Source organism: Salmo salar, chromosome ssa21, assembly GCF_905237065.1.
Source record: "Salmo salar chromosome ssa21, Ssal_v3.1, whole genome shotgun sequence".
In the NCBI taxonomy this organism is placed as follows: Eukaryota; Metazoa; Chordata; class Actinopteri; order Salmoniformes; family Salmonidae; genus Salmo; species Salmo salar.
This window is the reverse complement of record NC_059462.1, coordinates 14,241,211-14,263,834: the sequence shown is the minus strand read 5'-3', so window position 1 is coordinate 14,263,834 and position 22,624 is coordinate 14,241,211. Positions and strand designations below refer to the sequence as shown.

Here is a 22,624-nt window from a genome sequence, read left to right as displayed (position 1 = left end):
ATCGATGGGGATGTAGTGGAGAGGGTCAAGAGCTTGAAGTTCCTCAGTGTCCACATCACTGAGTACTTAACATGGTCCTCTCACACCAGAACAGTCTTGAAGAAAGCACGACAACACCTCTTCTCCCTCAGGAGGCTGAAACAATTTGGCATGGACCCTCAGATCCTCAGGAGCTTTCACAAACAACTGCACCATTGAGAGCATCCTGACCAGACGTCCGAGCGCACCACTGGGGGCAAGCTCCCAGCCATCCAGGATGTACATGCCAGGCGGTGTATGAAAAAGGCCCGAAAAATTCCCAAAGACTCCAGCCACCTGAGACATGGACTGTTCTCCATGTTCCCGTCCAGCAGGCGGTACCAGTGCATCAAGGCTCAGACTAACAGACTCCTAAACAGCTTCTATCCCCTGGCCATAAGCCTGTTAAATGGCTACCCACTGGGCACAAACTGGTTGAATCAACAAAAATTTCAACCACAGGATTAGGTCCTCATTGTAACCAATTTTCAACATAGAAAATTATGTTGAATTTGTACCTTTTTTTTGAAACGATATCAGATCTTCAACATTATATCCACTATCAGAAAAAAAACAGTCTTGTCTGGACCTCCTACTGGACAGTTGATCTATCTATATTTATTAATTTGGTCTGCCATCCAGCCCTGCTTATCTTCGATATTTGTCACACACTACTACCAATGTTCTATCATGAGAATGATTCTCGAGAGCTCTTTTAATAACTACATATATTTACTGTTGCTATCAAAATGTAACCATACTTTTTATAAGTCGTATATCATCAGTGAGTCTATTTAGGCCTCTAAAGTATAGCATTTGCAAAGTCATCATCAGCTATTGTTTCAATTCAACCCAGGGTTCAACAACAAATAGGCAATTGTCAAAGGTGTCGTAAGAATTGGACCAAGGTGCAGCGGCAACGTGTATGCACATGTTCTTTACTAAATAAAAAGAAGGAAAAACAAACAAAACACGTATACAAACGCAACGAACGACACTAACAGACCTGTCAGGCGAACAGACACTAAACAGGCGACAACTACCCACAAATCCCAATACAAAAACACCCCTATACATAGGACCTTCAATCAGAGGCAACAAGGAACAGCTGCCTCCAATTGAAAGTCCATCAAAACCCTAAACATAGAACTAAAAGGACTAGACTAGAACATAGAAATAACTAACATAGAACATAAACCAACAAACCCCGGAACACATAAACCAAACACCCCTCTACCTAAATACATAGCCCGAACCACATAAAACAAACACCCCCTGCCACGTCCTGAGCAAACTACAATAACAAATAACCCCTTTACTGGTCAGGACGTGACAGCAATACACATAGGCCTAGGATTTCAAGCTTTGGTTGTCTTCAAGTTAATCATTAATGTTGGATTCACGTCTCCATCTCAACTAATAATTGAATTTAAAGAATAGGACTTTAAATAAAGTGCATTTAAAGTTTGTGGGGTTTTTTTCTTCGATTTTTGGTTGATAGAGACGTGAATCTAACATACAGTTGATGTCGAAGTTTACATACACCTTAGCCAAAAACATTTAAACTCAGTTTTTCACAATTCCTGGTGTAACTGAGTCAGGTTTGTAGGCCTCCTTGCTCGCACATGCTTTTTCAGTTCTGCCCACAAATTTTCTATAGGATTGAGGTCAGGACTTTGTGATGGCCACTCCAATACCTTGACTTTGTTGTCCTTAAGCCACTTTGCCACAACTTTGGAAGTATGCTTGGGGTCATTGTCCATTTGGAAGAACCAGTTGCGACCAAGCTTTAACTTCCTGACTGATGTCTTGATGTTGCTTTAATATATCCAGATAATTTTCCATCCTCATGATGCCATCTATTTTGTGAAGTGCACCAGTCCCTCCTGCAGCAAAGCACCACCACAACATGATGCTGCCACCCCATGCTTCACTGTTTGGATGGTGTTCTTCGGCTTCCAAGCCTCCCCCTTTTTCCTTCAAACATAACAATGGTCATTATGGCCAAACAGTTCTATTTTTGTTTAATCAGACCAGAGGACATTTCTCCAAAAAGTACGATCTTTGTCCCCATGTGCAGTTGCAAACTGTAGTCTGGCTTTTTTTATGGCGGTTTTGGAGCAGTGGCTTCTTCCTTGCTGAGCGGCCTTTCAGGTTATGTCTATAGGACTCGCTTTACTGTGGATATAGATACTTTTGTACCTGTTTCCTCCAGCATCTTCACAAGGTCCTTTGCTGCTGTTCTGGGATTGATTTGTACTTTTCTCACCAAAGTGCGTTCATCTCTAGGAGACAGAACGCGTCTCCTTCCTGAGCGGTATGAGGGCTGTGTGGTCCCATGGTGTTTATACTTGCGTACTATTGTTTGTACAGATGAATGTGGTACCTTCAGGCGTTTGAAAATTGCTCCCAAGGATGAACCAGACTTGTGGAGGGCTACAATTTTTTTTCTGATGTCTTGGATGATTTCTTTCGGTTTTCCAATGATGTCAAGCAAAGAAGCACTGAGTTTGAAGGTAGGCCTTGAAATACATCCACAGGTACACCTCCAATTGACTGAAATGATGTCAATTAGCCTATCAGAAGCTTCTGAAGCCATGACATCATTTTCCAGATTTTTCCAAGCTGTTTAAAGGCACAGTCAACTTAGTGTATGTAAACTTCTGACCTACTGGAATTGTGATACAGTGAATTATAAGTGAAAGTATGTCTGTAAACAATTGTTGGAAAAATGACTTGTCATGCACAAAGTAGATGTCCTAACCGACTTTCCAAAACTATAGTTTGTTAACAAGAAATTTGTGGAGTGGTTTAATGAAGTGAGTTTTAATGAATCCAACATAAGTGTATGTAAACTTCCAACTTCAACTGTATAAATTATTAATTTTGTAGATAAACTGGATTTAATTGTTTGGTTGTCAATGCAACTACTGTAAATATCAACATTTGAAAGAGATGCATCTCCTGCTTGGATAGTTCCATCTGTGCCACTGAATTAGTCTGGCTTTAATTCCAGTTTGTCAGTCTGGCTTTAATTCCAGTTTGTCTACAAATTAATAAATGATATTTTGGATTCATGTCTTCATCTCAACCAAAAATATATTTAAGTTAAAGACTAGAACTTTGCAAATCTAATCTAATAAAACCTTAAATGCACTTTCAACAAAGTTTGATTTCGTCCTACTCTTTAACTTTGTTTCTTGGTTGAGATGAAGACGTGAATCCAACATGTCAATGATTAATTTGTAGACAAACTGGAATTAAAGCCGGACTAGGTCAGTGGCATAAAAGCTACATCTCCTTCATGCTAATATTTGGTTTCACCAAACACCATTCAATATCACTTTTGGAATACAGTAAATAGCCTATTAACTTGTCTACAAGTTAGCAAATATGTTGGATTCATGTCTCCATCTAAACCAAAAATACAAGTTAAACAATACGATTAAGCCAATGGTTCAAATGAAACTGTCCAAGCATGAGAGATCCTTTTAAATGTTGATATTTGGTTGCTTTGTCAACCAAACAATTCAAAATTACTTTTTAAATACAGTAAATAGCCTATTTTACAAACGAATGTAACCGTATTTATTCAACCTTAAAATGAGTTGCATATCCATGGCCACATTTTGAGGTTACTGTAACTATAAATGTCTTATGTAATCATAAAGCGTGCATGTTCAAGAGCATGCAAAGGTCACAGGTCTGAGATCTTCACAATTGCAAAAATAATCTGCACAGAATCTTGTACAGCATTGATCACTTACACCGTGTACTTTTAATGTAATCTCAACTGCAATCCAAGTCATCTGGTTGTGCTTTAACACGTTTAAATTTCATTTTGTTATATAAATGGTTGAAAGCGAAGTGATAACACATCGGGAATTCAACACAAACTTCTGGCTGTCTTTATGAGTGGGTGAATAAAGGTTGAAATCTCATTGATCGTCTCAACCAAATATTACACCGATTTCCACATTGAAATGAGGGGGTGTGCCCGGTGGGTGACAGCTACTGCTCTCCCTCTCCCACAGACTATCCTCACTGATTCTATGCACATCCACAGGTTTGTACCCAATTAGACACAACCTACGCTGTTGCTAAAATGATTATTTATTTGATGTATTATTCAATGTGTTATTATCAATACACACAGTCACTTCAAAGATACAGGTGTCCGTCCTAATTCAATTGCCGGAGAGGCCAATACTGGCTTGAAAACAGTTAGTCTAATGGCTGTGATAGGAGAAAAATTAGGATGGGTCAACAACATTGTAGTTACTCCACAATGCTAACTTAAATGACAGAGTAAAAAGAAGGAAGCCTGTACAGAATACAAATATTCCAAAATATGCATCCTGTTTGCAATAAGGCACAAGTAAAACTGTAAACAATGTGGCAAAGATATGAACTTTGTTCTAAATACAAAGTGTTATGTTTGGGGCAAATCTAACACAACACTTCACTGAGTGCCAAATCAAAATCAAATCAAATGTATTGATATAGCCCTTCTTACATCAGCTGATATCTCAAAGTGCTGAACAGAAACCCAGCCTAAAATCCCAAACAGCAAGCAATGCAGGTGTAGAAGCACGGTGGCTAGGAAAAACTCCCTAGAAAGGCCAAAACCTAGAGAGGAACCAGGCTATGAGGGGTGGCCAGTCCTCTTCTGGCTGTGCCGGGTGGAGATTATAACAGCACATGGCCAAGATGTTCAAATGTTCATAAATGACCAGCATTGTCAAATAATAATAATCATAGTAGTTGTCGAGGGTGCAACAAGTCAGTAACACAAGAGTAAGTGTCAGTTGGCTTTTTCATAGCCAATCTTTGAGAGTATCTCTACCGCTCCTGCTGTGTCTAGAGAGTTGAAAACAGCAGGTCTGGGACAGATAGCACGTCCGGTGAACAGGTCAGGGTTCCACTTCATATTTTCAAGCATGGTGGTAGCTGCATCATGTTATGGGTATGCTTGTCATCGGCAAGGACTGGGGAGTTTTTTCAGGATAAAAAAGAAACGGAATGGAGCTAAGCACAGGCAAAATCCTAGAGGAAAACCTGGTTCAGTCTGCTTTTCACCAGACACTGGGAGACAAATCCACCTTTCAGTAGGACAATAACCTAAAACACAAGGCCAAATATACACTGGAGTTGCTTACCAAGATGACATTGAATGTTCCTGAGTGGCCTAGTTACTTAAATCGGCTTGAAAATCGTTGGCAATACTTGAAAATGGCTGTCTAGCCATGATCAACAACCAACTTGACAGAGCTTAATTTTTTTTTAAAGAACAGTGTGCAAATATTGTAGAATCCAGATGTGCAAAGCTCTGTCAATAATCGCGTCTATAATCGCTGCCAAAAGTCATTCTAACATGTATTGATTGACACAGGGGTGTGAATAGTTATGTACATTTTATTTTCTGTATTACATTTTCAATAAATTAGATTTTTCTGGTCTAAAAATATGTTTTCACTTTGTCATTATGGAGTATTGTGTGTAGATGGGTGAGAAATGTTTTTTCATTTTGAATTCAGATTGCAACACAACAAAACATGGAATAAGTGAAGAGGTATGAATACTTTCTGAAAGCACTGTATATCCTTCTACCAGTTACTTTTTGTATGTCTATACCCACCTCAGGCACTCCAGTACCCCTGCACATTGAATGAGGTACTGGCACTGACCTGTATATACTTGCATTCTCATGTTTCTAACTTGCATCATAGTTCTTGTGTGGTTTTTATTATATTTATCACTGCATTGTTTGGAAAGAGCTCTCAAGCTAAGAATATCACTGTGCTGTTGTGCACCTGTTGTGTACTGTGCACGTGGGGCGGCACGGGCACAAAAAAATTGTGACATTTGCGCAATCGGTTTTCTATTGCTCACTTGCTCGTCACATCAGTGATATCACATCACCGTGTGGGACTGTGGGTCAATTAACTTTGTCGAAGTGGGCGCCCTGATTCTAGTTTGTGAGTTAGGCAGGCTACTACCTGGGAAGGTCTCCCACTCAGAAGTACGAGATGGGGAGGGGGGCGGGGGTAGGTTGACCTCAGGTCTCCCCACTGGAAGCCCGAGGGAGCAGGGGAATCGATCAAATAGCACACATCTAACTTTGTACAGTACTAATGCGATTAGTAAAATCAGTCACACTACGAAATGCTACCAAATAAACCACAATTAATTCATAGAACTGGTGCATTTTTTTCTAGTTTTTTTGCAAAATCGTTAAGAATAACATATAACCAGTCTGCACACCACCAAGGTGAATTGGTTTAGTCTTGACTGTTGGCAGTGTTGGGGGATGGGTAATGTATTGATGCTCGAGTGCCAAATCAACACACATGGATTAATTCGCTTCCATTCGCTTCCACTTGTCCCCAGCAGGATTCTTCAGGTGTGTTTGTGTGCATCCCTGCATAACATAAACAAAATAAATAATTTCCCTTTTGCAAAGTTTTAAGTTTCCATATTGTAGGTAACAATGATGATTTTATTATTACTGGGTATGTACAGTGGGGGGAAAAAGTATTTGATCCCCTGCTGATTTTGTAAGTTTGCCCACTTACAAAGAAATGATCAGTCTATAATTTTAATAGTAGGTTTATTTGAACAGTGAGAGACAGAATAACAACAACAAAAATACAGAAAAACGCATGTCAAAAATGTTATAAAAGGATTTGCATTTTAATGAGGGAAATAAGTATTTGACCCCTCTGCAAAACATGACTTAGTACTTGGTGGCAAAACCCTTGTTGGCAATCACAGAGGTCAGACGTTTCTTGTAGTTGGCCACCAGGTTTGCACACATCTCAGGAGGGATTTTGTCCCACTCCTCTTTGCAGATCTTCTCCAAGTCATTAAGGTTTCGAGGCTGACGTTTGGCAACTCGAACTTTCAGCTCCCTCCACACATTATCTATGGGATTAAGGTCTGGAGACTGGCTAGGCCACTCCAGGACCTTAATGTGCTTCTTCTTGAGCCACTCCTTTGTTGCCTTGGCCGTGTGTTTTGGGTCATTGTCATGCTGGAATACCCATCCATGACCCATTTTCAATGCCCTGGCTGAGAGGTTCTCACCCAAGATTTGACTGTACATGGCCCCGTCCATCGTCCCTTTGATGCGGTGAAGTTGTCCTGTCCCCTTAGCAGAAAAACACCCCCAAAGCATAATGTTTCCACCTCCATGTTTGACGGTGGAGATGGTGTTCTTGGGGTCATAGGCAGCATTCCTCCTCCTCCAAACACGGCGAGTTGAGTTGATGTCAAAGAGCTCCATTTAGGTCTCATCTGACCGCAACACTTTTACCAGTTGTCCTCTGAGTCATTCAGATGTTCATTGGCAAACTTCAGACGGGCATGTATATGTATTCTTGAGCAGGGGGACCTTGCGGGCGCTGCAGGATTTCAGTCCTTCATGGAGTAGTGTGTTACCAATTGTTTTCTTGGTGACAATGGTCCCAGCTGCCTTGAGATCATTGACAAGATCCTCCCATGTAGTTCTGGGCTGATTCCTCACCGTTCTCATGATCATTGCAACTCCACGAGGTGAGATCTTGCATGGAGCCCCAGGCCGAGGGATATTGACAGTTCTTTTGTGTTTCTTCCATTTGCGAATAATCGCACCAAATGTTGTCACCTTCTCACCAAGCTGCTTGGCGATGGTCTTGTAGCCCATTCCAGCCTTGTGTAGGTCTACAATCTTGTCCCTGACATCCTTGGAGAGCTCTTTGGTCTTGGCCATGGTGGAGAGTTAGGAATCTGATTGATTGATTGCTTCTGTGGACAGGTATCTTTTTACAGGTAACAAGCTGCGGTTAGGAGTACTCCCTTTAAGAGTGTGCCCCTAATCTCAGCTCGTTACCTGTATAAAAGACACCTGGGAGCCAGAAATCTTTCTGAATGAGAGGGGTCAAATATTTATTTCCTTCATTTAAAATGCAAATCAATTTCTAACATTTTTGACATGCGTTTTTTTTCTGGATATTTTTGTTGTTATTCTGTCTCTCACTGTTCAAATAAACTTACCATTAATTATAGACTGATCCTTTCTTTGTTAGTGGGCAAACGTACAAAATCAGCAGGGGATCAAACACTTTTTTTCCCCCCACTGTATGTGGGATGTTCCACCACTACAAATGCTGTGAATAACGTGTGTAAACTAATGCCCATGTGCTCTCCATTAAAAATGCCTGTACTGTAGCAGCATCCCCACCAAATCCTGCTGCTGAGGATGAACCACTGTCTACAGACACTGTCTACAGACCCTGCTGACTGGGCTTCAGTTCTGACTGATTCGGACACAACTAGTTTGCAGAGGACCAAGTGAGGTACCACCTAACTTTGTTTTCCCAAGGAATGAGAGTGATGGAAGAAGTTGCCACCACCAGTATTTCAGGAAGACGTTGGTGAGTGGTGAAAAAATCCCTAGAAGTTGGTTGGTGTATTCTGAAAGAAACAACAGCCTCTTCTGCTGCAAACTCTTTTCTAAGAAGAAAATGAATTTAGCAAACTCAGGACTGATAGACTGGAAACATGCATGTTCTTTGCTGACTTCACACGACAACAGTCCAGAACACCAAAACTGCATGAAAACATGGAAAGAACTGGCAATGAGGATCAAAAAAGGGGAATCAATTGATAAGCATGAGCTGGCACTTATGGAGGCTGAGAGGACAAGATCGAGAGAGGTGTTGACACGTCTGACTGCTATTGTACAGTCTCTGGCAATTATAAATCTGGCACTAAGGGGACACACAAACACTGTACTCTCCGTCAAATGGAAATTTCCTCAGAGGTTGAACTGATGGCACAATTTGATCCAGTCATGAAAGAGCACCTTAACCGTGTCCAAAAGGGGACCTCGAGTCACACCACCAGCTACCTTGGCCACCAAATACAGAAAGAACTCATTGATTTGTTGAGTAGCAAGGTCATTTCAATAATGGTGAGTAATATCAAGCTGACAATTATTCTCTATCATTCTAGATTGCACCTCAGATGTCAGCCACACTGAACAGTTGTCAGTAGTGATTAGAATTGTCTCACTGAAGGAGGAGCCCCACATAAAGTAAAATGTCTCTGGGGTTTTTGGAGGCAGAGGAGTCCACGGGCCAATATTTGGCATCCCTGATTCTCAAAAGATTAGAGGAGCTAAAAATTAATTTTGGGGACTGCAGAGGACAGTCTTTTGATAATGGGGCCAAGCCAGACTCCTGGAAATGAATCCAAGAGCTCTATTTGTGCGATGTGTGGCTCGCACGTTGAACCTGGTTGTGGCGGATGCTGCTAAAAGTTCTGTCGATGCCACTTTGGCATCTTACCCAAACTGTACACCTTGTTCTCAGCCTCCACACAGGGATGAGCCATCCTGAAAAAACATGTGGACATCACTTTGAAGATGTGGACTGAAACAAGGTGGGAGAGTAACGTTAAGTGTCGAGCCACTGAGGTATCAGGCAGCAGCGGTGAGAGAGGCACTGATTGAGGTGAGGGATCAAACCAAAGACCCTGTGATGAAGATTGAGGCCCAGTCCTTGTCAGAGGAGGTGGTATCATACCGCTTCAGCATCTGTACAGTGGTGTGGTATGACATCTGGAGCCAGATCCAACATGTGAGCAAGCTGATGCAGTCTCCCAGTATGCATGTGGATGTTGCAGTCAGTCTTCTCAGAAAGACAGAGAGAGGTCTCAGTAACTACAGGCAACCAATGAGATTCAAACTCATGCTATTAACATAAGCACTTTTAATTGGACTGAAAAGGTCAGGGTTACATGGTTTGTGTGTTTCTTGTTTCAATAGTGTAATAATCAGTTTCTCTTCTTTGTAAGTGTGTTATTCTATTATTTGTGTGATAGGATTTGTGCAATTTCGTTTTATTTGTGTTTTTTTGTTAGCAATAGGGTAATAGTGTAATTCAATTCTCTTAATTTATTTATATGCTATTTTTTTCTTTCTTTATTTCTTTTTTATATTTATGAGTCTTATTTTTGTATATATTTTTTATAGTTTTAAATGTTATGATACATTTTGGTGGGGGGGGTTCGCCCAGGGAGCCATACACGCTTTTTTTTTATATAGGCTTTTATCTTCGATGTTTGACTGGTGACAATATTGCTGTACTGCAGCAAGGCAATATTGTCTTCTGAAATACCCAAATAGGTAAATGAGAATGCAGCTGATTGTGGTGCCAGATGCAAAGGTGGGTCATCAGTCCTCACAAACATGTTTTAAATGTACTGCTATGATTTTTGGGGGGGAAAACCTTAACCCAAGCACAGGAAAATTTATAAATGGTAAACTTATTGAATGTAGGCGCCAATTTTGGTTTATGACAGACAAGTGTGCTCCACGATTAAATGGTTGCTATTGACATAGGCTATAGAGGACAATTTATCAGACATTCGACAGTTAAGGGGCGTTCGTATCTCATTCGCATGTCTTTATCAGTGGGCTGGAGCGTTAATCCCTTTAAATTCCAGTCGACAGAGGCGGAGCAAATCACCCTACTGCGTATTCAGTTCTCTCTCTCTGGTTATTTAGAGTGGAGCAATGCGAAGTGTACACATGACGGATTTACCACGAAAGTAATGATTTACTCTAGAAAAACGGTATAGACAGGCGTCCGCGAACCAAGCAGATGGTGCTCCTCCGGCCATGACTCGTACCAGGCTCCCCACGGTTGAAGCGGCATTGATATTTATATCTGTCGCACAGCTGTGCACAGGTAGGCTATATGACAAACGTTCTCTGGGTTTCTTATTTAAACTGTGCGACCACTGCGTGTATCATGGGTTGTTTAGGCGGTAATTGTAGGCTCCTTTGCTGTGTCCTATGCTCAGTGCTTGACGGGCAGGAGCTCACCGGAGTACTGGCATCTCAAACGTTATACTGCTCGAGCTCCTGTTCCTTTTATAGAATATTAGCTCAAAAGCATTGTGCCACCCCTGCAACTAAATATAAACCGTACCGGCACCCAAAATTATCACCGGGGCCTATTTCAGTCCAAGTCGAGTACTGCTTATGCTTGTAACGTTCGTTATTTGGACTTCAAATGTACAGCCTGACAGTTTGAGTAGACTTAGTCATTTTGATGACGGCCGTTCATGTATGATAACAGTTCGCTACATATCTTTTTGTGAAAAAATGTTGTGCCCTGAACGTTATGCAATATCTACACTGTGTAATCATCTGAAAAATAGCTCGTGTCAAAAGATCAGTCTAAAACTTGGTTTATTTTGAATCAACGTGATAGACGTTCACAGGTTCATGTGCAAAATGACTTGTGTCCGTTGTAGGCTGCTATGTCATAAACCGAATTTACTCTATAGTGTTAAAATGAATTGTATTTTCCCGAGGCTCAATTTGTCCCACCTTTTGTAAAATGAACCAAACACAAATGCCAATTTGTAAGTCGCTCTGGATAAGAGCGTCTGCTAAATGACTTAAATGTAAATGTTAATAACTTTTACATGTTTATTTATTATTATTTTGTTGCTTTTAAAACGTTTTATTTACAGTACTATGATGAAAGTATATTTTCTATGAATGGGTAGATGTAATTTTAACTGTAATGTTTACATAAAACAGTTAGATATTACGCATTCATCTTCACTCATTTTCAAATACCAAACATTTTCAAAGGTTTTGGTTGGACCATATCCTACCACAATGTTGTATGGTCGGTGCCTTGATGGTGCCGACTGTTTAAGAGACTTTACAGAAGCTATGTCATATTATAGTGTAATATGATCTAAAAATCCAGGCATTGGCACTTATTCTGCTGATGGCTTTTTCGAAGAAGGGTCTACTTGAGTAAAAGACATCACGGTGTTTACGTGAAGATGTTTCTGAACACGTTTACATTTGTGTGGATGCTATCATCATGAACGATGAGAGGGTAAGAGGGACAAAGGTTAGCATGTTTGGTTGTAGCCTCTGTAACTTTCTCACTCATCATTATTAATGAATTATTCATAATTTTTCTTAATCATGGCATCCCCCATATAGCCTAACACTCACATATTTAGTTTTTCTTTTTTTGTGATTACTGATACTTTTTTTTACATTTATAATTAGTAGGTTTTATCTGTTTTAACAAACCATTTTTATTTTTGTACTTACATATTGAATATTGCACTGGAGGCTGATGAGGGGAGGACGGCTCATAATAATGGCTGGAACAGAGCAAACAGAATGGCATCAAACACATGGAAACCATGTGTTTGATGTATTTGATACCATTACACTTATTCTGCTCCAGTCATTACCACAAGCCTGTCCTTCCCAATTAAGGTACCACCAACCTCCTGTGGTATATTTTTTTTTTTGTGGTGTGGTTTTCATATAAACCCTTGGGCTTCCAACCACACCTTCACACTGTTAAAAAAAAATAATAATAATGTTTTGTCTGTTGTTTTATAACTTGTTTTCTTTTGTGCAAATAAGTTAAACTTAAAGTAAATACTAAACTTTTGACTACTTTAATACACTATAAGTGAATTTTGTCCAAATATACTTATATCTAGTCCCCCTATTTGAAGAAGTCATAAGTGCTTTCATTTCTAAACAGTAAAACAGATATGAATGAAAATACCCTCAAATAATAAATAAAATTACGTGTTTTGATCATTTTAGTATTTTTGTCTTCAAAATTATTCTTAATTGTTTCAATTACAATTTATATCAAATGTTTGGTCAGTGTCAGGTAGCCAGACCCATTTGATGCCTACTTCTGCAACAAAAAGCTTGCTTGCGCCCATTCCTGACAAAGCAATCTGGGAAACGGGCTCAAAGACTTTTGTGACAGTGTGTGTATATATATACATTTTTTTTTTATTCATACTCTTATTAAAAAGTGAAATTCCAACTTAGTGATGGAGGAAGTCACCCAGGAATCTTGTAAAGGCATATGTAAAATATGGACACAACATGCATTTGGAATGGATTAGTCTATTCATCTTCCCATCAGTAGTGTTGGCGGACATCTGATATTCAGAGAAATCGAGCTTCGCTCAGACATGTAGCAGGGACCTGAGAGAATGATCTGAGAGATTCCCTACAGGTCCAACCAGGCAAACCTCTCTGCCCTTACAAAAGATGGACACCGACCGATAGTATAGACCTACCTCCTTATAAGTAGGAGAGCCATGCTGTCCTCATCGCTTTATCAAATCAGGACAGGAGTGGGTAGAATCTCCAAGAAGAGCACAAGATTATCTGGGGGTTAATATCTGGGTTCTAAATGAACAGGCATTATACTTGTTTCCCCTGCCACGGAATTGATAAAAAAAATACTGTTTTCCATGCTGTAGCTGAGATGGCTTGTCCTAAAACACGAGTTATACAGTAGTTCATGTTCTTCAGAAGCCTGGCAAGAAAGGCTCTAGAAAATCACAAATGTAGGAGTGTACTAAAATCAGACGTCTGGTGACGTCATCCTGTTGTTTCAGCTCTGAAGTGTGTGTGCCAGCTATGTGCCAACAACACCTGTGAGACGGGCGCGGACGGGGCCTGCTGGAACTCTGTGATGCTGATCAACGGGAAGGAGGAGGCCATCAAGTCCTGTCTGTCCCCGGCCGAGATGAGGGGACAAGTCTTCTGCTACAGCTCCCGGAACGTCTCCAAGAGGCACTGCTGCTTCACAGACTTCTGCAACAACGAGACCCTGCATCTGCACCCAGGTACTTATGAAGCTGTGGTAGTTAGTTTTATTTGTTATCGCTTTTGGTGTAATTTTTGCAAGTATGTGGTACATTTTCACAACTTTTAGTCAAATTCAAAACAGATAATCAGAAAGGCAATTTTCAATTGACTTAGTACAACACACAAAATTATACACTCACTTTTCACCACTGCTTTACTAAAATTGTATTGGCCAATACAGCACAGTACTACTGTAATATATGCCATTTACAGTCCACACATTTTGGTATGTGTCCCCAGTGGGAAAACTGGTGTTGCTAGTGCCATGCTCTTATGAACTGAGCCACGTACAGGACCACTACAATACATAAGTACAATAAAATACAATACACAATTACAATACAGGTGGAAGATGTATGATTGCCATCCCGATGAGCGTATCACCCTGCTTCAGGCCGTGGATGAGGCATGCAATGATTTCAATCCAAACCTACAGTGCCTTCAGAAAGTATTCACACATCTTGGCATTTACCACATTTTCTTATGTTACAGCCTGAATTTAAAATGGTTTACATTGAGATTTCTTTTGTCACTAAGCCTACACACAATACCCCATAATGTCAAAGTGGAATTATGTTATTAGATAAAAAAAATGAACCTGAAGTGTCTTGAGGCAATTAGTATTCAACCCCTTTGTTACCTCGTCTCTGTACCCCACACATACAATTATCTGTAAGGTCCCTCAGTCGAGCAGGGAATTTCAAACAGATTCAACCACAAAGACCAGGGAGGTTTTCCAATGTCTCTCAAAGAAGGGCACCTATTGGTAGATGGGTAAAAATAAAAAGCTGACATTGAATATCCCCTTTTCTTTCTTTCTTTATATATTGTTTTGAGCATGGTGAAGTTATTAATTACACTTTGGATGGTCACTATAAAGATACAGGTGTCCTTCCTAAATCAGTTGCCGGAGAGGCCAATAGTGACTTTAAAACAGTTAGAGAGTTTAATGGCTGTGATAGAAACTGAGGATGGATCAACAACGTTGTAGTTACTCCACAATACTAACCTAACTGACAGAGTGAAAAGAAGGAAGCTTGTACAAAATACAAATATTCCATAACATGCATCCTGTTTGCAACAAGGCACTAAAGTACTGCAAAATAATTTGGCAAAGCAATTAACATTTTGTCCTGAATACAAAGTTAGAGTACCACTCTCCATATTTTTAAGCATACTGGTGGCTGCATCATGTTATGGGTATGCTTGTATTCATTAAGGACTGTGGAGTTTTTCAGGATAAAAAAGAAACGGAATGGAGATAAGCATAGGCAAACTCAGAGGGGAAAACCTGGTTGTCTGCTTTCAACCAGACACTGGGAGATTAACTTGCCTTTCAGCAGGACAATAACCTAAAACACAAGGCCAAATCTACACTGGACTTGCTTACCAAGAAGACAGTGAATGTTCCTGAGTGGCCTAGTTAGAGTTTTGACTTAAATCTGTTTGAAAATCTATGGCAAGACCTGAAAATGGTTGCCTAGCAAGGATAAACAACCACAAATTTGCCAGAGCTTGAAGAATTGGACAAATGTTGCACAGTCCAGGTTTGGAAAGCTCTTAGAGACTTACCCAGAAAGACTCACAGCTGTAATCACTGCCAAAGGTGATTATAACCTGTATTGACTCAGAGGGTTGTATAATTATCTAACCAAAATATAATAGTGTTTTATTTTCCATATACAGTACCAGTCAGAAGTTTGAACACACCTACTCATTCAAAGGGTTTTCTTTATTTTTACTATTTTATACATTGTAGAATAATAGTGACAACTATTTATTTATTTATTTATATTTGAAATTCTTCAAAGTAGCCACCCTTTGCCTGATGACAGCTTTGCACACTCTTGGCATTCTCTCAACCAGCTGCATGAGGTAGTCACCTGGAATGCATTTCAATTAACAGATGTACCTTGTTAAAAGTTCATTTGCGGATTGTTTTTCCTTCTTAATGCGTTTGAGCCAATCAGTTGTGTTGTGACAAGGTAGCAGTGGTATACCGAAGATAGCCCTGTTTGGTAAAAGACCAAGTCCATATTATGGCAAGAACAGCTCAAATAAGCAAAGAGAAACAACAGTCCACTCACTCACTACCGGTGAAAAGTTTTAGAACACCTACTCATTCAAGGGTTTTTCTTTAATTTTACTATTTTCTACATTGTAGAATAATAGTGATGACATCAAAACTCTGAAATGGCACATGTAGTAACAACAAAAAAAGTGTTAAAACAAATCAAAATATATTTTATATTCTTCAAAGTAGCCACACTTTGCCTTGATGACATCTTTGCACACTCTTGGAATTATCTCGACCAGCTTCATGATGAATGCTTTTCCAACAGTCTTTAAGGAGTTCCCACATATGCTGAACACTTGTTTTCCTTCACTCTGCAGTCCAACTCATCCCAAACCATCTCAATTAGGTTGAGGTCGGGTGATTGTGGAGGCCATGTCATCCGATGTAGCACTCCATCACTCTCCTTCTTGGTCAAATAGCCTTTACACAGCCTGGAGGTGTGTTTTGGGTCATTGTCCTGTTGAAAAACAAATGATAGTCCCACTAAGCGCAAACCAGATGGGATATCGCTGCAGAAAGCTGTGGTAGCCATGCTGGTTAAGTGTGCCTTGAATTCTAAATAAATCACAGACCGTGTCACCAGCAAAGCACCCCCACACCATAAAACCTCCTCCGTGCTTTACGGTGGGAAATACACATGCGGAGATCATCCGTTCACCCACACCGCGTCTCACAAAGACAGTGGTTGGAATCAAAAATCTCAAATTTGGACAGATTTCCACCTGTGTAATGTCCATTTCTCAGGTTTCTTGGCCCAAGCAAGTCTCTTCTTATTATTGGGGTCCTTTAGTAGTGTTTTCTTTGCAGCAATTCGACCATGAAGGCCTGATTCACACAGTCTCCTCTGAACAGTTGATGTTGAGCTGTGTCTGTTACTTTGGACTTTGTGAAGCATTTATTTGGTCTGCAATTTCTGAGGCTTGTAACTCTAATGAACTTATCCTCTGCAGCAGAGGTAACTCTGGGTCTTTTATTCCTGTGGCGGTCCTCATGAGAGCCAGTTTCATCATAGCACTTGATTATTTTTTTTTGACTGCACTTGAAGAAACTTTGAAAGTCAAGGGGCGTATACTTTCTGAAGGCATTGTATATCAGGCTTAGATCCGTCGTGACAAAAGGTTTTCCCTCAGGTTCATGAACAATGAGGATATTTACTGAGCTTTCGATGAGCACCTATGGCCAAATACTCAAGACAGGCTTGATGCAAACTAGTGCCTGCTAAATATTGTCGCTTTCATTTGATTACATTGTGAATGATTTCTTCTTTGATCACACATGGGATAGAAATTATGGAAATGTGATTTTCAGTCCAATTTTAATTGGTAGTGCAAGTGTATTGCCTAATGTGAAACAGTGTAATTTAGCATACTACATTCAAAGGGCTATTTTTAAACATGTATCTAAAAAATGTTTGCTTTTGGATTAACTGGTTGTTAAAAGAACTAAATTGAGAAGATATCATTACGTTGTGTTTTGGTGATTTAACCAATGTCCTCATCATATTTCCCAGTAAATCTATATTTTGGATCAATAGGTTGTGTGGTGAAAGATGTCTACAAAGTAAATGTATGCACAATGAAGGTTTTGAATGTAAGACTGGCTGCCTTACAAGTGTTACTTTGTGAAAATGGTACCAAAGCTATTAAAACAAACATTATGAAGTTATGATATTGCCAAATACTGTTCGAATATATTACCATATCATTATGGTTTCAATTCCTGCTCAAGGTTTTGAGAGATTGGGCAAGATACCCTGTGAGAAAAGACTCTGGCCATGTCCGAATACAGGTACTTGCGTTCTAAATAGTAGGCATTTTGGGAATGCAATTAAAAAAAAATGTATAGTATGTGAAATTTCGATTGTGCTTTATGTATTGTGCTTTAAATGCCAGGATGTCATACTCCTTTCGGATTTTCACCTAGTAGAATTCGCTGCACACTATTGAGGAAGAGAATCATATTTTGAGGCCCACGTCTGTCTGACAATAGTTGATAATCAGCTGAGGGGACGCTCTGTACCTAAATGAACGAATGGCGGGAATCGACGCAATTGCGTATTAATGACACATTCTCAGAAGGAGGAGCCTAGTATGCTGTTATTTATTGCCTAATGCATTAAATGTATACTAAACAGAATGTTATAAATGGTATGTAGTACGATTAGTACACAGTATGCATTTTAAGTAGTAGGCAAGACAGATTTTCAGAATATTTTTTTTCTCACTTTTTGGAATCCCTAAATAGCCCAATATCCTAGAATAGATCTTGTACTCTTCATATCTTCTGATTTGACATATCTGGCTTGTTCTGTACAAGTATTATATACAGTGAGTGTCATGAGGCGCTTAGAGTAGTTGAATCAGGTGTTTTAGTGCTGGGCTTGAACATCCTTTAGTTCTTCAGGTCCAGGGTTAGTAATAACTGCATTACAAGAATCCAATATACATGTAAGTACATCGCATACCAATTTTAATTTTAGACCCTGGTGTTTTATGTGAAAAATAATCAAACGCATAGAGAAAGCAACATTCTCGAAAGTAACATTCATCAATTGTTGATCCCCTTTGGCTATGAATGGATTGGATTAGGGTGTTGAATTGCCTGCTGATGTTTTGGAAAATAAACTGTACACTTGCTGAGGCCGCTCAATTTAAGAGATGTACTGACTACACTCTATCCTCTATTCATCAGTGCCTGTTCTCAGCCCTTAATAACAGTTCCCCTGGTTACCAGATTGATTATATGTGCTGAAGCAGAGCGGTCCAACTGCTTCCAAATTGCCCGAGCTCAGTGGCGACCCGTCATTTATTTATGTCTGTCCCTCATTTTAAGGTCAACCCTGTTATGTGAACTAAACGATCATTTTAATATATTCCTTTTTTAAAATTTTTTTTTCAAACGAGACTTTGAACGTCTAATAGTCAAATCATAGTGTTAATCAGGTGAGCTGATTCTACTCTTTTTGGTCATTTTCTGGTGCTTTGTGGTGGAAAACTGAGCGGGTCGAGCTTAACGTCAACCCTGTTACACATAAGCTAGAAATATTTGTAACAATTTTTTTTGTTAAGCTTGCATTCAATTGCCACTCCCTGTTGTACACAACAAGCTTCCATTCCCCCTGTCACAAGGGGGGTTTATGGCTGATTTTAAGATGAAATGGTCAACCCTGTTACCTTTATTTGGCACATAATAGGCACTTACTATAGTACATTTTGAGATGGGGAAAACTTGTTTTTTATGAAGTTGAACATGTTGATAAGCAGCTGCTTGCTAATGTTACAATTAGGGGTAGGTCTAGAATAAGGGTTAAAGAGGGTAAGTTTAGGGCTAGGGTTAGTAAATGGTTAGTTAAAATGTTACTATCCAAATAAAGTGTTACTGCTATGCAGTGTTGGAAAAGGTACCCAATTGTCATACTTGAGTAAAAGTAAAGATACCTTAATAGAAAATGACTCAAGTAAAGTGAGTCACCCAGTAAAATTCTACTTGCTTAAAAGTCCTGAAGTATTTGGTTTTAAATATACTTAAGTATCTAAAGTAAATGTAATTGCTAATATATACTTAAGTTGTAAAATAAAAGTATAAATAAATTCTAATTCCTTATAAACTCAGCAAAAAAACTAACATCCTCTCACTGTCAGCTGCATTTATTTACATGTATGTGTAAATATTTGTATGACCATAACAAGATTCAACAACGGAGACATGTGGAATAATGGAATAATGTGTCCCTGAACAAAGGGGGGGCGGGGGGGGTCAAAATCAAAAGTAACAGTCAGTATCTGGTGTGGCCACCAGGTGCATTAAGTACTGCAGTGCATCTCCTCATGGACTGCACCAGATTTTCCAGTTCTTGCTGTGAGATGTTACCCCACTTTTCCACCAAGGCACCTGCAAGTTCCCGGACATTTCTAGGGGAAATGGCCCTAGCCCTCACCCTCCGATCCAAAAGGTCCCAGATGTGCTTAATGTGATTGAGATCCGGGCTCTTCGCTGGCCATAGCAGAACACTGACGTTCCTGTCTTGCAGGAAATCATGCACAGAACGAGCAGTATGGCTGTTGGCATTGTCATGCTGTGATACACCGCCCCAGACCATGACGGACCCTCCACCTCCGAATTAAGCCCGCTCCAGAGTACAGGCATCGGTGTAATGCTCATTCCTTCGACAATAAACGCGAATCTGACCATCACCCCTGGTGAGACAAAACCGCGACTCGTCACTGAAGACCACTTTTTGCCAGTCCTGTCTGGTCCAGCAACGGTGTGTTTTTGCCCATAGGCGACGTTGTTGCCAGTGATGTCTGGTGAGGACCTGCCTTACAACAGGCCTACAAGCCTTTAGTCCAGCCTCTCTCAGCCTATTGCGGACAGTCTGAGCGCTGATGGAGGGATTGTGCGTTCCTGGTGTGTAACTCGGGCAGTTGTTATGGCCATCCTGTACCTGTCCCGCAGGTGTGTTGTTCGGATGTACTGATCCTGTGCAGGTGTTGTTACGCGTGGTCTGCCACTGTGATGACGATCAGCTGTCCGACCTGTCTCCCTGTAGCGCTGTCTTAGGCGTCTCACAGTACGGACATTGCAATTTATTGCCCTGACCACATCTGCAGTCCTTGTGCTTCCTTGCAGCATGCCTAAGGCACGTTCACGCAGATGAGCAGCGACCCTGTGCATCTTTCTTTTGGTGTTTTTCAGAGTCAGTAGAAAGGCCTCTTTAGTGTCCTAAGTTTTCATAACTGTGACCTTAATTGCCTACCGTCTGTAAGCTGTTAGTGTCTTAACGACCTTTCCACAGGTGCATGTTCATTAATTGTTTACGGTTCATTGAACAAGCATGGGAATCAGTGTTTAAACCCTTTACAATGAAGATCTGTGAAGTTATTTGGGTTTTTACGAATTATCTTTGAAAGACAGGGTCCTGAAAAAGTTTATTAAGCAAACCAGTTGGCTCCATTTTCTTTTCTTTTTTTAAGTTACGGACAGCCAGGGGCACACTGCAACACTAAGACATAATTTACAAACTAAGCATTTGTGTTTAGTGAGTCCGCCAGATCAGAGGCAGTAGGGATGACAGGGATGTTCTCTTGATAAGTGTTGGAATTGGACCATTTTCCTGTCCTGCTAAGCATTCAAAATGTAATGAGTACTTGGAGTAGAAAGTACATCATTTTCTTTAGGAATGTAGTGAAGTAAAAATATAAATAGTGAAGTACAGATACCCCAAAAACTACTAAAGTAGTACTTTCAAGTATTTTTACTTAAGTACTTTACACAACTGCTGCTATGTTTATGGTTCTTATTGTAAAGAGTAGATCACATGACTGAAAGTGCAAAGGGCAGATGAGATGACGTTAGCCCATTACAGTTGGAATGTTAGACGTTTTATTTTATTAGGATATTTTTTAGCCCACCTAGGGCTGGTCTTCAAAGAGTCCTTTAGACATGTAAAAACATACAGAAAATCTATAGTAACGTCTCTGTGCGTGTAAAATACTGTATCTGTCTTGTCAGAATGACTGCCTCCATGTTGAGGCAAACCATTGGAGCCGTCTGTGTTTTGGGGAAAAATGAAACAAGGTACTCTTTATTTCAAACAGCTGACGGTGATTTCTATAAATGTGCTTACTTTCATGCCTTCTCATAAATATTGAGATAGAGGTATTGTGATTTGGATATGAACGTTTTGAATTTGTCAAAAATGATGAATGACTCGAGATTGCTTCCCGAACACATGCCGCCCCCAAAGTAGCCTCCCAACCTTAGACAAAAAACATTAGTGGCCTACTTAAAGCACATGGGGAAGTAGATATGTCCCAAGTGCATCCAGCTGATATGCACGTTGGAAAAACATTCCAGTATCTTTTAACCAGTAGAGCAATGGAGGTTAGAGGCTGATTTCCTGTTGTTTTGCACTTTTCGTTGAGTGATTTTTCTTTGCTCTACTGGGACATGTGGTAGAATAGGCTTTTAGGTAAAAGGGAAAGACGTTATGAAATACTGGACTTGGGTTGTCGACTTGTGTTCACATATCTGACTCTGTGTACAGTTCTCACTCTGTCGATGTTGCAAGACGTCTTACTAGATGAGGACACAAAGACTATTGCTGTAATGGGGATAGCTAAGACCACCAGGTCAAACAAACATGACACCACTTAAGCTTTCGCCTGGGGTTACACAAAGCAACGTCACACAATTTTAGTTGCATTTATTACCACAAGCCCTTCCTCCCCAGTTAAGGTGCCACCAACCTCCTATGGTTGCAAGTGACATCTCAAGCAACTTTGCTGTTACATGAAGCAACTCATTTAAAAAATGTAACCTTTATTTAACTAGGCAAGTCAGTTAAGAACAAATTCTTATTTACAATGATGGCCTACCGGGGAACAGTGGGTTAACTGCCTTGTTCAGGGGTAGAACGACAGATTTTTACGTTGTCAGCTCGTGGATTCGATACAGCAACCTTTCGGTTACTGGCCCAACGCTCTAACCACTAGGCTACCTGCCGCAACTCAAACGCGATTAAAATTGCATGCAAGAGCCAATCAAATTGAAGTTGCTTGTTTGAGAATTCTAATCTCACCCCATGTCATCTGCTGCATTACATTGTGGTTATTTGTTTATCCAACCATTTAGTTATTGTAACGGCAAGGATATATAAGACGTGCAGCCTGTAAAATGTTGCTAGCTAGCCAAAATGACATTGCAAACACTAAGACAGCTAGCTAGCTAGCAACAAGCTAACCAAACTAGCAAAGAACTAAGATGGCTAACACATTTAACAGTTCAATTAGCAGAATGTCAGCCAAAATCTATCTTCA

General features: G+C 40.1%; 1 protein-coding gene across 2 annotated transcripts in view; it reads left to right on the top strand.

Moving 5' to 3' along the window:
- Positions 1-10,456: 10,456 nt before the first annotated feature.
- LOC106581819 (activin receptor type-1C) overlaps positions 10,457-22,624 on the top strand; it is a 34,219-nt gene continuing 22,051 nt past the window's right edge. The window contains exons 1-2 of one of the 2 annotated variants that reach the window (XM_014164197.2): positions 10,457-10,751; positions 13,477-13,707. In XM_014164197.2, the coding sequence (XP_014019672.2) occupies positions 10,682-10,751; positions 13,477-13,707 (301 nt within the window). In that variant the 5' untranslated portion in view covers positions 10,457-10,681. The remainder of the gene's footprint in view (positions 10,752-13,476; positions 13,708-22,624) is intronic. The other variant, XM_014164196.2, reaches the window with a different exon arrangement.